Source organism: Mercurialis annua, linkage group LG2 (assembly GCF_937616625.2).
Source record: "Mercurialis annua linkage group LG2, ddMerAnnu1.2, whole genome shotgun sequence".
Classification (NCBI taxonomy): Eukaryota; Viridiplantae; Streptophyta; class Magnoliopsida; order Malpighiales; family Euphorbiaceae; genus Mercurialis; species Mercurialis annua.
In genome coordinates, this window is record NC_065571.1 from 12,448,456 (window position 1) to 12,463,280 (window position 14,825).

Genomic DNA, 14,825 nt, shown 5'->3' on the forward strand with positions numbered 1-14,825 from the left:
ACGATCTTAATCAATTAAGTTTTACGATCTTGATCGATTAATTTTTTGAATAGTAGATCACTAAAATATATGATTGCAAAAATATTAAATAATAAAAAATTAATAGATAATTATCATTAGTAAAAATTTACTTTTTTTAGCAATTTGCATTGGATATAAAAATAGAATTTTATAAGTTTCATGGTGAGTTTAGTATAAATAATAATACTGCATGAGAATGCTCTAATATATATTCTAACGTTCACATCAATTTTTTCTTATTAAAAAATTATTTTGTTTCTTGAATTACAATTGAATAATAATTTATTGTTAAAGTTGAAATTTCGTGTTAAATTTACAATATACGCTAAAATTCATATTATTTTTCATAATTAATCCCTAAAATTAAAAGTAGCATTTGACATCTAAATTTTACAAAAAAAAAAGTCAAATAGAATCGTGAAGATCCAATTTCATAAACCAAAAAGAGAGTAAAATCGCAGTCATTTAAAAACAAAATCTAAGGATTTGTTTGCTAGTTGTCACACATAGGTATGCAGTGTACATTACCAATGATAAATAAAATAAATAAAAATAGAGAAGAAAAGAGACACTTGAATACGTAGACTGTTAAGCAAACTATAAATAAGCAGAAAAATCGCAAATTAATAGAGTGTTTCAGTTCAAATAATTATAATCACCATCTTTCTCGCATGAACACTCTTTTGTCTCTCATTTCTTGCGCTTATTCCTAGTTTTCTGTTACATTCAATTACACCACTCTTTCTTTTTCAGTCTCTCATTACTCTCTACTCAAATTAAAAAATTTATAAAAATATTTTAGATACAAAAAAACTAATTTTAATTCACTTTTAGTTTTGTTTATGATGGATATAGAATCACAGGAACAATCTCAAGCAGTCTCCTCCATTTTTAAGAAAACTAATCGTTCGGTTACTTTGAAGGTACGTATTTTTATTTCCGTCTTGAATTTTATTTTATTATAAAAAGATTTTTTGTTCTATTAATATTATTCCATATTTGACATTGAGTACACATATTTCAAACCGTTGGAATTTACCCAAAATTACTTATATAAGCCTCTCAATTATGCTTTCAGGGTTTATGTCAAGTTTATGCATCCCTATGATGCAAAGGAACTTTTCAAATCCTATATTTTGGAATATTTTGGTCGTTTTCGGAATAAAAATGCTTTTTAAATTTTGAAAAGCAATATTTATAATCTATTTTTATATATAAAAATATTTTTCAGTTTGGTTGTTTTTCTTTTTAATATTTCTGTTTTGGTGCTAATTAAGTTGATGTATTTATTGTTTTACTAAGAAATTTTGCAATAATTTTACAGTTTGATGAAGTATTTTACAAGGTTGCACTGAAGAAATCAGGTGGGTTTCCATGTCAAAAGCTAACGAAATTAGGGCCATGTCAAAATGGAGCAAAAGGGGAAGAAAAAGTGATCTTAAAAGGAATAACCGGCTTGGTTCAACCAGGTGAAATGCTAGCCATGTTAGGTCCATCAGGAAGTGGCAAAACAACTCTACTAACCGCCTTAGGAGGCAAACTCGGCGGCAAATTAACCGGAAAAATAACGTACAACAACAAACCATACACCAACTCGATGAAGCGAAACACCGGATTCGTAACCCAAGACGATGTTCTTTATCCTCATTTAACCGTAACCGAAACCCTAGTATTCACCGCCCTTCTAAGGTTGCCTAATACTTTCACCACACAAGAGAAATTTAGCCATGCAGAGGCTGTTCTTGTTCAATTAGGGTTAACTAGGTGCAAGAATAGCATTATCGGAGGACCGTTCATGAGAGGAATTTCGGGTGGTGAAAGAAAAAGGGTTAGCATAGGACAAGAGCTTCTGATAAACCCTAGTTTACTTTTCTTGGATGAACCAACTTCGGGGCTTGATTCGACAACCGCTCAGCGGATTGTTTCGGCTGTTTCGGAGCAAGCTAAAGGTGGAAGAACTGTTGTGATGACTATACATCAGCCTTCGAGTAGATTGTTCTATATGTTCGATAAGGTGTTGTTGTTATCCGAAGGTAATCCTTTGTATTTCGGAAAGGGGTCGGAAGTTATGGATTACTTTGCCGGAATTGGATTTGAGCCTTCGGTCCCTATGAATCCTGCTGATTATCTTTTGGATCTTGCAAATGGTAAGCCAATTTTTAACTTCTATTTTCGTTTATCAATCTCAAACTCTAGTTGTTATTTTCATTGATTCGGACTAATTAGATTTTTTAATTAGATTTTTTTCTTATACTATTGCTATCTACCTAACGGATTAGAATTTTCTCAAGTTCTAATAAATATAAAAGATCACGTCCACTTAATCTACACCATTCCTTAAAAGAAATGAATGATGTAAATAAATTTTGATCCTACTTAACTCATATGTCGTGTATATTTCACTGTTTGATTTTTATTTTCTAAAATACTTTTAAATTTCAAAACATTACATCTATAAGAGTGTTTCTACCGTTACTTTGTTTTTTACATAGTAAATCTTACTTGATCTATTTATTACCGTTAGATGAATTATTATCATCTTCATCCAATGGTGAAAGTAACAAAGTAGACTAAAAATAAAGTAGGGAAATTTACTAAAAATACCACTTTTTTGAAAAAACTTTCTTTTTTACCATGTTTTTCTAAAGACTTTCTTTTATACCAGATTTTTTTATTTTTATTTACTTTTATACCAGATTTGTTTATTTTTATTTACTTTTATACCAGATTTATTTTTTTGAAAAAATATAAAAAATAAACAAAAAATAAACAAAAAATAAATAAAAAATAAACAAAAAATAAATTAAAGATAAACATAAAATAAATATGACGGATAAATATGTCATATTTGAAAAAACTTTTTTTTACATGGTAAAAAAATAAGTTTTTCACTTTTTCTGGTATTTTTGTAAAAATCCCAACAAGGTAACTATAGAAAAAGCCCATTTATAATCTGTTTTTTTTTTATTAAAAGAATTGGCCATTTTTCATTTTGCTGTTTTCATATTTTTTAGGTATTTCGCTTCGACGTTTTTGTTTCAATGCAACATAGCAATTTATTTCCTTATCCATGATTTTTTTTATGCCGCAAATAAAAGACCCTACGAATTATACCACTATCTTACACCAAAATATATTTGAGTCTTAATATTCAATGTTTGAATTTTATTAATGGAAATGCATTTATAAAATTGTAATTCTAAAATCAAGTTTTTTCATTAAAAATATAAATGTTTCAAATTTTCTGAATTTACCATTTCCGGATAACATACCTTTGTTGAAAGAAACACACTATATTGGCTTGGAACTTGGAGCATAAGTTTAACCTGTCAGATTAATTAAAAAATGGTTGCAAGCTTTTCCCAATGCTTGAATATTTATGTTTATAAAATTTTCTGGTGAGTTCTAAGTTTTAGCGTAACCATTAAAAACTAGACTATCTATAATTCAATCCTTATTTCATCGTCATCTTCATTTCACTTTCCCCTCATCAGTTTAAAGCTTGACCATAACATTATTACTATCTTGTCCTTTTGCTATTTATTCTGAATTTTAATGGTAAATGTTTTTTTTGGTAATTGAACCTGGCACACTTTTTGAATTTTAGCTATTAAATTTTGATCCAGTTCAATTTGATTGCTAAATTTAAATTTCATTTCAATTGGTTTTGAACTTTAATTTTGTTCCAATAAAAACTTTTTTAATAAAAAAATTGCTTATCCAAATTTTATCATTGTATCTTAAAAACATGGCATGTATGGATAGTTTGGCTGAAAATTTCTCCGCCAAATTAAAATTATGTACAAGTGACATGTTTTTAATAAAATACAAATGAAAAACGATTATAACGTGGTAAAATTCGGCTGCCATGTCCATATTTTGGCGGAAAATCTCTTGTTGAAATACATCGAAGTTTAGTAACTAAAATAAAACGAATCAGAGTTCAGCGAACAAAATGCAATGAAGCGATTTGAATTCTCTTAGGAATAATTCTCCAAAACAAGAAATAGTAACTAAAATTCTTATTAATTTACACATACTCTTGTGTTTGTGTTGCAGGAGTGTCATCATACAACGATCCACGAGACAACCAAGTTATAGTGAAGCAAACTCTAGTAAATGCCTATAAAGACAATCTTGCTACCAATTTAAAGGCTCAGATTAAAGTGATCGACGAAAATGTTTCAACTGATAAGCAATTTTCAAGATGGGCCGTATCATGGTGGCAACAGTTCACTGTGTTGTTTCGAAGAGGTTTAAAAGAGAGGAAACATCAGACATTTGCTGGTATAAAGGTTGCTCAAGTCTTGATCGTAGCGTTGCTTACGGGTTTGATATGGTGGAAATCGGATGTTGCTCACTTGCAAGATCAGGTCAGACTTTTCTCTCCGATTTATCTAGCGACGAACTTTGATTTTAAATTAGGGGTGTGCATTCGGTTTAAACAGAACATACATTTTATTTATCTTTTAGAACGGCGTTGAACCAAATTCATAAATTTTAAAATATATAAACTTAACAGAATCAAACCAGTCAGTTCGATTTGCTTTATAATACAAGTGAATTGGAATATTTTATTTTCGAACGAAAGAAACTATAATTTCAAACCGAGCCAAGAAAAATTTACTCATTCAATTATATATTTTCTTCAGCATAATATTTTATAATTGCTAATTGATTAAACTGATAATGGTTAACAGATTGGACTCCTGTTCTTCTACTCTGGATTCTGGGGATTCTTCCCTTTAATGCAAGCAATTTTCACTTTCCCTCAAGAACGAAGAATGCTCGAAAAAGAACGATCTTCAGGAATGTACAAATTATCATCATACTTTATATCAAGAACACTCAGTGATCTACCAATGGACCTTGTTCTTCCAACTACTTTTGTTACCATAACCTACTGGATGGGAGGCTTAAAACGCGCAGCAGCAAACTTCTTCTTCACATTATTCGTCGTGTTATTCAATGTTCTAGCCGCTCAAGGCCTAGGTCTTGCTATCGGTGCTATGGTACTTGACCAACGCAATGCCACTACGGTAGTAGCAGTGATCATGTTGTCGTTTCAGCTAGTGGGTGGATACTATGTTCAACATGTTCCTTGCTTCATCGCATGGATTAAGTATATTTCGATTAGCCAACATACGTATAAGCTTCTTTTGGGGTCTCAGTACACAAACGACCAGACGTATCCGTGTAGTACTAGTGCATCGGGTGTTTGTTTCGTTGGCGATTATCCGTCGATTAAAATGGTGGGATTCAATCGCCAAATTGTTTCTGCGGTTGCTCTTGGGATTATGGTTTTGTTTTATAGGGTTATTGCTTACTTAGCCCTTATGAGGATTGGAGTGGTGAAAAAGCCCTAGTTGATGGATATTAGTAATTGAAGTGGTAATGTGATGTTGTTTTTGGTGACTAGTAATGTTGTATTTCGGTACTTTATATGGAAAAGTTATTATGAAATATATACTTAGTTATTATGTGTAATTTTGGTTTGAGCAAATAGTATTATGTTTGATGAAAAGAAGAATAGAGAATGAAAGTGGAATGTGTAATAATTATATGCAGTTAATCTAAATTTGAATTCATTGTTTTACAGTTAACTTGTGTTCCGTAAGATTTGATTGTGTGCTTGACTACAAAGTCATGATTCCTACTTCTTACGCACCGTTTGTATTGAAGGATTTTAAAATTTATAGATTTTATTAAATCGATGTTCAAATGCATGGAACATAAATTAATAAATTTATAAATTCCACTGTTTGGATTAATTATAAAATCCATAGATTTATAAGGATAAATTTGCAATAATTAAATTGTAATACAATCCACCTTTCATTAAAAATGATGGATTTCAACTTTTCCAAAGAAATTAAACGATTGATTTTGGAGGATAAGAAATTGTTACAATCCATGAATTCTTGATGAATACCGAATTCTATCATACGTACTATAGAGCCGAGTCGCAGGAGATCCGATCTTAGACGATATCGGACTCTCGCCCAAAGGGTTAAACCAGATGAAACTAACAGCTGAATCCATGCGATTCGCCTTGACTGGAATAATACTTCAATCCGTAAAGATAAGACTGAATCCCCTGAAAACTTGGACAAAGCGCGTCGACCTAGGAATTCGGCAAATCGATCAGATCCATGAAGATCTTTCCTAGTTGGATACAAACTCCACCTTAAGAAGATAAACTCCAACTTAGTAAGATGAGAATATTTAGGAAGATATTCCTAAACAAGACTCTTATTCAAATAAGAAATTACATTCCTAATCAAAGTCAAAACCTACTAAATAGGATTCACTTTCCTATTCCAAGATTACAAGGTATCAACTACTATATAAAGAGATTGGGGTATGCCTAAACACATAACTACATTCATATACTCAAAACGATGCTCAAAGCTCAATACTGACATTAGCATCGGAGAGTTAATCGGACCACCACCGTCCGATTAGCTTTTATCCTATTTTGAAGGTTAATCCACTGGATCAGAAGGCATACTCCATTACTTGGCGCCGTCTGTGGGAAAAAGCTCCAAAACTTCGAACAAGAAGACGCTTTTTCTGAACTCAAAATAAATATTTATTAAAGAATATGACTTCTGATGGATCGAACCTGAAAGACAAGCAGCCGATGGATCCTAAGACCCATCAGCAAACGCCTGAGGTGATAAACATCACCGGAGATGGCGTACATAACACAGCAAGGGGAAGTCACACTGGAGGAACATCTTTCTCCACCCCCATCCCCCAATACCAAACCAACCCAGTCAGGCAAAGCAACCCAATAGTATTCTCTAACATAGGAGAAAACAGCGAGCAAACACCAGGCATGATAAACCCAGAAGTATACAACATGATTCTAAAGAAAGTTCTGGAAGCTGTCCAAACAAATCTGGACAGATTAGCTAACGAAGCCAAACGATCAAACGATAATCATTCTAAAACCATGAAAATACTGAGGGAGAATTTCAGCCCTTCTTCTGCCCGACGAAGACAAAGGGCAGAAAACACAAGGAATCCAAATCACCAAGGACCAATCAGAGGAAACGAAGAAGACCTAGAAAATCGAGAACAGAGGAACGACGAGTCAGAGGAGGAAAACCAAGGGAATGCGGAAAAGAATGGAGGAAATCAAGATGATGCCTGAAGAGGACATAACTCCAAGAGAGAAGAACGAAGAGGAAAGGAGAAAGAGGATGCCCCAGAGAAAAGCAAGAGGCAAGAAAAAGATTTTGGAAAGAGACAATCCAGAAACACGAACCAGGAAGACGAAGGCGAATCCTCTGAATCGCCCCAGTAAAGCAAAATAACGTATGTAGCAAAAGAGGACATGGAGGAGAAAATATCCAAAGCTTTAAAGAAGCTAATATCCGAAGAGTTGGATATAGACGACCTGAGACTGAAGGGTTCTCCCCCTGTCAGCTGAAATCATGGAAGAAACAATCCCCTACAACATGAAATTACCTACCTTGCCGATAATTAATGGAGAAGGAGACCCGAGGGATCACACGTCCAGATTTACTGCAATCATAGGCCTCCTAAGCGTCTCAGACGCGATCTTATGTCGAGTATTCCCGACCACCCTGACAGGAACCGCCCAGAGACGGTACAATAAATTCAAGCCAAGATCGATCAAGAACTTCGCCTCTTTATCCACAAAATTTCTCAATATATACCTCACTAACATCTTGGCCAAAACTACCATCAGCATCTTGAGGTCATGCATTCAGAAGGAAGGAGACACGTTGAGAAGTTACATTGAACGATTCAACAAACAAGCTATGAAAATAGACAACCTGAATGTTGATATACCGACCGAAGCGCTGAGAGATGGAGCGAGATTCGAAAAATTGGTGGACAAACTACTGGTCAATAAGCCAATCACTTTTTCGAACCTGATGGTAATCGCCCAGAATTACTTTGAGCTGGACAAAGGATGGAGAGCTATCAGAGGAAAAGAGGAAAAAGAGAAGGAGTCCAAAAACAGACTGAAATCAAGATCGGAAGATAGGCGGCCGAGGCCTGAGGAAAACAGGCGTTTCGCCCCGCAGTGCAGATATGAACCCAGACATGATCCCCGAGACGACGAGCCCAACTTCACGCCATTAAACACAAGCATGACCAATGTCCTCATGTGGATTAAAAAAAAGTGAAGAATGTGGTATGGCCACCAAATATGAAATCCAAGATTAGAGATACAAGGAATTTCTACAAATTTCACGATGCGCATGGACACGAAACAGATGAATGCAGAGATCTGAAAGTTGAGATATAAAGGATGATAGACGCTAGCGAACTGAGAAAGTTCATAGCTCATAAACCAAAAAGCAGGGACAAGGGAGAAAAGAGGGACATGGATGACAAAGGCAAGGAAAAGGAAGAAGAGAGACCATCTAAGATTCTAAAGACGATACACATGATTAATGGGGGAGGGCATAACAGCTCAACCATTCGAAGAAAGCAGAGAAGAGAAGTAATGAACACTAGAGAAACCCATATGCCACCGGTGATTTTTGATGTCGAAGATTATGAACATGTGAAAGCACCCCATAATGATGCGTTGTAACTACCATCATCGAAAACTGGAATATGGAACGAATCCTCATAGACGGAGGAAGTCCTGTGAACCTTATGAAAAATGCCACATACAAAAGTTTGGGACGAACCGTGGAAAAATTGCGCCGAGTCCCGATTCCATTATCAGGACTCGGAGGACCCTCAATCAACCCACTAGGCGCTGTGAGTCTAGAAGTTATAATCGGTCCATAGAAAGTAATCAACAAAAAGATCATGTCCCTATTGAATATAGTAGACATTGAGCTGACATATAATACGATCCTTGCAAGACCATTCCTCCATAATTTGGCTGCGGTCACCAGCATAAGAGCACTACCCATGAAGGTGCCAACTGAGAAAGGCGTAGTAACACTGAGAGGAGATCAGAATATTGCCAAAAAGTGTTATGACGAATTGACCTTCAAGAAAGCAAGCAAGAAAAGAAAGGACAATAGTAGCAACTAAATAACCCATTGCCAGTAGAGACTTTGTGACAAATCTGATGGTGTTACAACTATCTTTATTTTTGTAAGAAAGTCTATTTATATCAATAAAATATCAGTTTTCCCAAATAGCGCATGATGCAGGAATGCCAAACAAGGAATTGGGAATAAAAGGCGAAACGCCCAAAACAAACACAGAGTTTGGACTAACTCTATACGAAATGCCAAAAAAATTAAAGTTTAAATTAACTCTCAAATGAGGAGAAACACCAAAAATCAAACAGAGTTTAAATTAACTATCTAATAGGGCGAAACGCCGAAAATATAAACGGAGTTTAGAATAACTCTTTGATGAAGCAAATCGACAAAAACAAATACGGAGTTCAAAATAACTCTAAAAAGGCGAAACGACAATATCAAAAATACAACATAGCACCATAAATAGTGAGAGCGGATCTCTTGCGACTCGGCTCTAAAATACGTATGATAGAATTTGGTATCCATCATCATTTTGTTAGGTCGTGTGTTTATTTTTTCTCAATAAATATTTTTCTCTTGAATGATAAAAATAATGATAAAAAAATATTTCAATCATTATTTTTAGCATTAATCCATTTTAAGTTCTCTTAATTTTACGGTTTTTATTTATATTGTCCCTAAACTTTCATTTCGTGACTACTCCTTTAATTTTATATTTTATATTTATCTGGTAACCAAACTTCCATTTTATTTTATGTCTTTAAAGTTTGATTTATTTTTTTCTTTTTCAGGTGCTCAAAAATATAAAAATAAAGGACTAGATAAATAAAAAATATAAAATTGAGGGATCATATAAAGAAAAAAATAAAATTAAGAGATCAGATAAATTCAAAAAATGATTCAGGGACTAGATAAATAAAATCCATAAAGTTAATGGACCTTAAACTTAGCCATCTGGACAACAAAGGTCGCGGGTTCGAACTCCGGCTACGCCCTTTCTTAATATGGAGTGGTTGAGGTTGGGTTACTGGCCATTATAGTCTGGAATTACCACGTATGTGGGTTTGCGGGCGGTCCACATCCCAGATTTTGACAATGATATTGAGTTTCGGCTCAGTAGAGTGAGTCCTCGTCATAAAAAAAAAATTAATTCATTTAATTCTCTAATAATTTTGATAGGAACGCTCTCCATTCTCTCTAAGCTCTCTCTTTTTTTTAGAAACCCTAACTACAAATCTCGTATTTAGTTTATTTTGCATCAATAATAATAAATGTGAGATATGTTGGTATTTTTCTTTCTTCTTTTATGAATGTTTTGTCTTTGTTAGTGGAGTTTTTATTCTTATCCTTTATGGATTTTGCTATTTCCTTGATATAAGTATCTACAGAGTATAGATCTGAAGTGCTATCAAACAAATTTTACTTCTAATATTTTTTGGACTTATTCAAAAACCAAAGAGTCGATTCGTAGTTTAATATAACCTTCGAGTGGAGCGGACAGATCGCCGAATAGCACATTCAAAGAGTTACGTCAACGCGATAGAAAAAATTAAATATAATTTTTTATCATTTTACTGATATTCTATTATTATACTTTTTGAATGTATTAATTTATTTAATATTTGATCAAATTGTCTTTTATTTTTCTATTATTAAAATTTTTATTATTCTCAAAAAAAAAAATTAATAATTCATTTAATTTAGTAAATGATGGAGTGGGACTTGATTTTCGCTGGTCCGTTGAACTGGTATCATTCTTTTTCTGGGCATATTTCCAATCAGTGTGCATTTCAATATTTAAAAGTCGTTCGGTTCAACCGATTGAATCACAAACTAAATGTTTATCTAATACAATTTCGTGTCGACTTTCATGAAACTAATTATAATTTTTTTTGAAATGTAAAGAGTGGTCCAGTTGAACAGCTGACATGATGCATGTGTTTTGGACAAACAGAGTAAAAGGCAAGACTCCTCAGAACTGATAAAGAAATAGAGAGAGGAACACTATGCCACTTGCAGTAGCTCATCATCATCATGATCATCATCAGCTACTCTCATTCTTGTTTATTATTCTTCTGTTATATGTTTCTTTAGCTCAAACAAGTAACTATGATGTGAAACGATCTGAATTCCCAGATGATTTCTTCTTTGGAACAACGACTTCTTCATATCAGGTACTTATCTTATTTTGCACATCCTAATTCTCAGCATAAACTCAAGTGTTTGAATCACAGATTGAAGGAGCTTATCTTGAAGATGGCAAAGGACTTAATACCTGGGATGTTTTCACCCATATACCTGGTATGCATTTTCAATGCTCCTTTTATGTAATTATGTGAGCTTGAAATGGGCATGATTGATTTGATGAAAGAATATTTAAATCTCAGGCAACATAGACAATAATGATAATGGAGACGTTGCAGACGATCATTATCATCTCTTCTTGGTATTACTTACTTTTTTTGTGATCATTTTTCCGAAATGTAAGCTTGAAACAGTTTAAAACCCTAGTTTTGTTTTATTTTCTTTAATTGGCAGGATGATATTGAGCTTATGCAGTCTCTCGGGGTAAATGCATATAGATTTTCAATCTCGTGGAGCAGAATTTTGCCAAGTATGTTTGATAAACCCGAAGCACCTTCTGTGGCTGCTATTTCCTAATGATTAGTTAGGTTTATCATGGATCTTGAAATGTAATAGGAGGAAGGTTTGGAGAAGTGAATCCACTAGGAATCGCGTTCTATAATAGTCTTATCGACAATCTCTTACTCAGGGGTAACTTCTAATTTCTCTTTTTGATCATTTAATCTTAATTTGGTTAAGTGTGCTAAAATTGATATTTGGTTTTAAGATACAGAACAGTTTTTGGCTTAAATCAGCTAATTCCATGCTAACTAAATGAAGGAATTGAGCCGTTCGTGACAATTTACCATCTTGATTTCCCACAAGAGCTGGAGGACAGATATGGATCTTGGCTTAGTCCTCTCATGCAGTAATTACAGCTCTTTGTTTGGAAAATTTGTGAATTTATTCTTATGAAATGCCTAAACTTATTTGGATTTGTATGTTTCTTGTAGGGAAGATTTTGTCTACTTTGCAGAAATTTGTTTCAAAAATTTTGGACACAAAACTAAGCACTGGATTACTATAAATGAGCCTAACTTGTTTGCTGAGATGGCTTACATTACGGGATTGTACCCTCCATGTCACTGCTCACCACCTTTCGGTAACTGTTCTATAGGAAATTCTGATATAGAGCCTCTCATTGTTATGCATAATATGATATTAGCACATGCCAAGGCTGTTAAGCTATACCGCGAAAGTTTTCAGGTAGCAATAATATTCTTTAACCTTAAGTTCGGTTTGTTTGTTAGAATTTGTGGCAAATTGATGTATTTGTTGCAGTCAAAGCAAGGTGGTTCAATAGGTATCGTTGGATTAGCAACGACGTATGAACCATTTAGAGTCAACAACGGATTAGATGAGGAAGCTGCATCCAGGGCCATGATTTTTCAATTCGCCTGGTATATGCTTGAATTTGCTGTACTACTCTTACTGTGGCAAGCTATGTTGCATGGAAATGCTAAAACAAGTTTTGGAGTTTCATAATGTTTCTAGAAATGTAAACGAAAATCCCAAACGTAGTATTCTACAAGTTTCTCTGCTAAACTAGTCGGAAATAGATACCTATAAGATTGTTTTGTGGTATGTGCAAAGAATGATGTGGAGACTCAAAAATCATGAACTGTGAATTCGAGGATAGTGACATACTTTACTAAAAATAGTTTACCAGTAATGCATCACTCGATGAATGACAATGAACTCGCTCATTAAATGTTACTCAATCGATGGTCGTCTAATTTGTAATCATTCTCATGCTGTTAATATGGTGTGCATGTTCTATTGCCTAACAAGCAGAATCAAGGAGTCATTATGAAAATTCTTGATCTGCAGGCTATTTGATCCCATTGTACATGGAGATTATCCTCCTGAAATGCGTCATTATCTTGGAGGTGAATTGCCAAAGTTTTCGCCGGAAGAAATTAACATTGTAAAAGGAAGTACGGATTTCATTGGCGTTAACCATTATACAGCATTATATGCCAAGGATTGCATTCATTCTTCTTGCATTCCGGGCTGGGATCGCCCTATTCGAGGCTTTGCTTACACAACTGGAGAAAGAAATGGAGTTACAATTGGTGAACCGGTATATAATATAATACATTTTGTCAGAATTATTTGCATCAACAGCCGTTTTTTGCTTTAGTATAACATTCTTTTGATCCTTGCAGACCGGAAATCCACTCCTCTTTGTAGTTCCAAGGGGAATGGAGAAGAGTGTTAACTATGTTAAGGAAAGATACAATAACATGCCAATTTATGTGACAGAAAACGGTAAGAGGCATTGCCATACATATACCCTGTGATATTATTTCTGATAGGCCAGAACCTCGAAATATAATCGAATGACCAGCTAAAATAGAGATTTTGCGTCTTGATTATACTCAGGTTTAACAATGTATATACATCAAGTGTGAGAAATTATCAAGATCCTATTGATATATGACTAACCATAAACAATTTTTAATTGATCGGCAGGATATTCTCCACCTCCTCAAGAACAGGAACTAGAAGAGGCAGAGCTGTTGCAGGATCTCAATAGAGTCAACTATCATAAATCCTACCTTAGGGCTTTGGCTAGAGCCATCAGGTACTAAAATGAGACGACTTTGTAAGAATCATAAATATTTTAAACCGAACAGTTCTGTCAGTTTTTTTGTTCTGTTGGTTCCAATATCAAATGGAAATCTTTTACCACTAAAATAGAACCAAATCTTCATTTATTTTATAAATTTTAAACTGAATACGACCAAATTTCATTCGGTTCTGTAGACCCTTACATATATTATAAACACAAAAAGAGTTATACTAACTGAATAGTCTATACTCTATTTAAGTCAAAACGTGTCAACTTAATTAGCACAGAGTGAATTTTCATTATGACATAGATTACAGAAGCTCAAGGCAAAATGTTATCAAATTTTGATTTGATTTACTGTTCTCTTACTGGTAGGAATGGAGCTGACGTGCGAGGATATTTTATATGGAGCTTTCTCGACAACTTCGAATGGGCTAGCGGTTATAGCCTGCGTTACGGAATTCATTATGTCGATTTTCAAACGCTTGAACGTAAACCGAAGCACTCTGCTAAGTGGTATAAAAAATTTCTTACAATCACAGATAGAAACATGAGTGCCATGATGATTGAATCAGAAACCGCAGCAAAAGAAGAAATATAGTATTTTCTTGATATATGATTCATTATCCGTTCTCTTATTATTTTTCAGCCGAATTTCTCGGCGATCCGGACCACTCGCAAGAATCCCACTACTATTGAATTATAAATTCTTTTATGTGATTGTAATTGTTGGAACAGTTTCATGTAAAGAACGAAATTATCGATAGAACAATTTGACCGTGTCGCAGATAATTAAAGTGACTCTTTTTAAGATGTTCGCGGCTCTGTCCGATGGTGCATACCGTGTTATCTCCAAGATAAAAAAAAAGCCAGAATTCTGTGTGTACAGCATTGTATCAAAATTGTTCTAGTAACACCCAAAGTAATTGCTAAAAAATTCAGAGAATAAAAGAATAAAGAATAAAAACCAAATAGGATCTAAATAAGAATTTATATTTTTCGCTCTATTTCCAACCCTAAATTAAGCATCTCTAATAGCTTGATAAAGTTTTGATGCAGAAGACAAATATTAAAGTTATCATTTTAAATTTTCAAATCACTTAAGTAGCAACATT

At 33.9% G+C, this 14,825-nt stretch overlaps 3 protein-coding genes across 4 annotated transcripts; all 3 read left to right on the forward strand.

Annotated features, from left to right (window-relative positions):
• The first annotated feature begins 765 nt into the window (after nt 1–765).
• On the forward strand, nt 766–5,583 carry LOC126667281 (ABC transporter G family member 9-like). Its single transcript, XM_050360252.2, has 4 exons — nt 766–944; nt 1,346–2,168; nt 4,081–4,394; nt 4,722–5,583. The coding sequence occupies exons 1-4, from the start codon at nt 864–866 to the stop codon at nt 5,385–5,387; spliced, it is 1,884 nt and encodes a 627-aa protein (XP_050216209.1). The 5' UTR covers nt 766–863; the 3' UTR covers nt 5,388–5,583.
• Nucleotides 5,584–7,463: 1,880 nt separating this feature from the next.
• Nucleotides 7,464–8,599, forward strand: LOC126668197 (uncharacterized). Its single transcript, XM_050361409.1, has 2 exons — nt 7,464–8,167; nt 8,365–8,599. Exons 1-2 carry the CDS (start codon nt 7,464–7,466, stop codon nt 8,597–8,599), a joined length of 939 nt encoding a protein of 312 aa, XP_050217366.1.
• Nucleotides 8,600–10,841: 2,242 nt separating this feature from the next.
• LOC126670359 (beta-glucosidase 18-like) lies at nt 10,842–14,517 on the forward strand. 2 transcript variants are annotated; one of them, XM_050364065.2, is made up of 12 exons: nt 10,842–11,185; nt 11,246–11,312; nt 11,399–11,457; nt 11,550–11,625; nt 11,712–11,786; nt 11,916–12,003; nt 12,089–12,341; nt 12,417–12,535; nt 12,966–13,218; nt 13,304–13,406; nt 13,611–13,722; nt 14,086–14,517. In XM_050364065.2, the coding sequence occupies exons 1-12, from the start codon at nt 11,018–11,020 to the stop codon at nt 14,309–14,311; spliced, it is 1,599 nt and encodes a 532-aa protein (XP_050220022.1). In that variant the 5' UTR covers nt 10,842–11,017; the 3' UTR covers nt 14,312–14,517. The 2 variants fall into 2 exon arrangements, with proteins under 2 accessions (XP_050220022.1, XP_050220023.1); XM_050364066.2 differs by lacking the exon at nt 11,399–11,457 and having other exon boundaries at nt 11,017–11,185.
• The last annotated feature ends 308 nt before the right edge of the window (nt 14,518–14,825 follow it).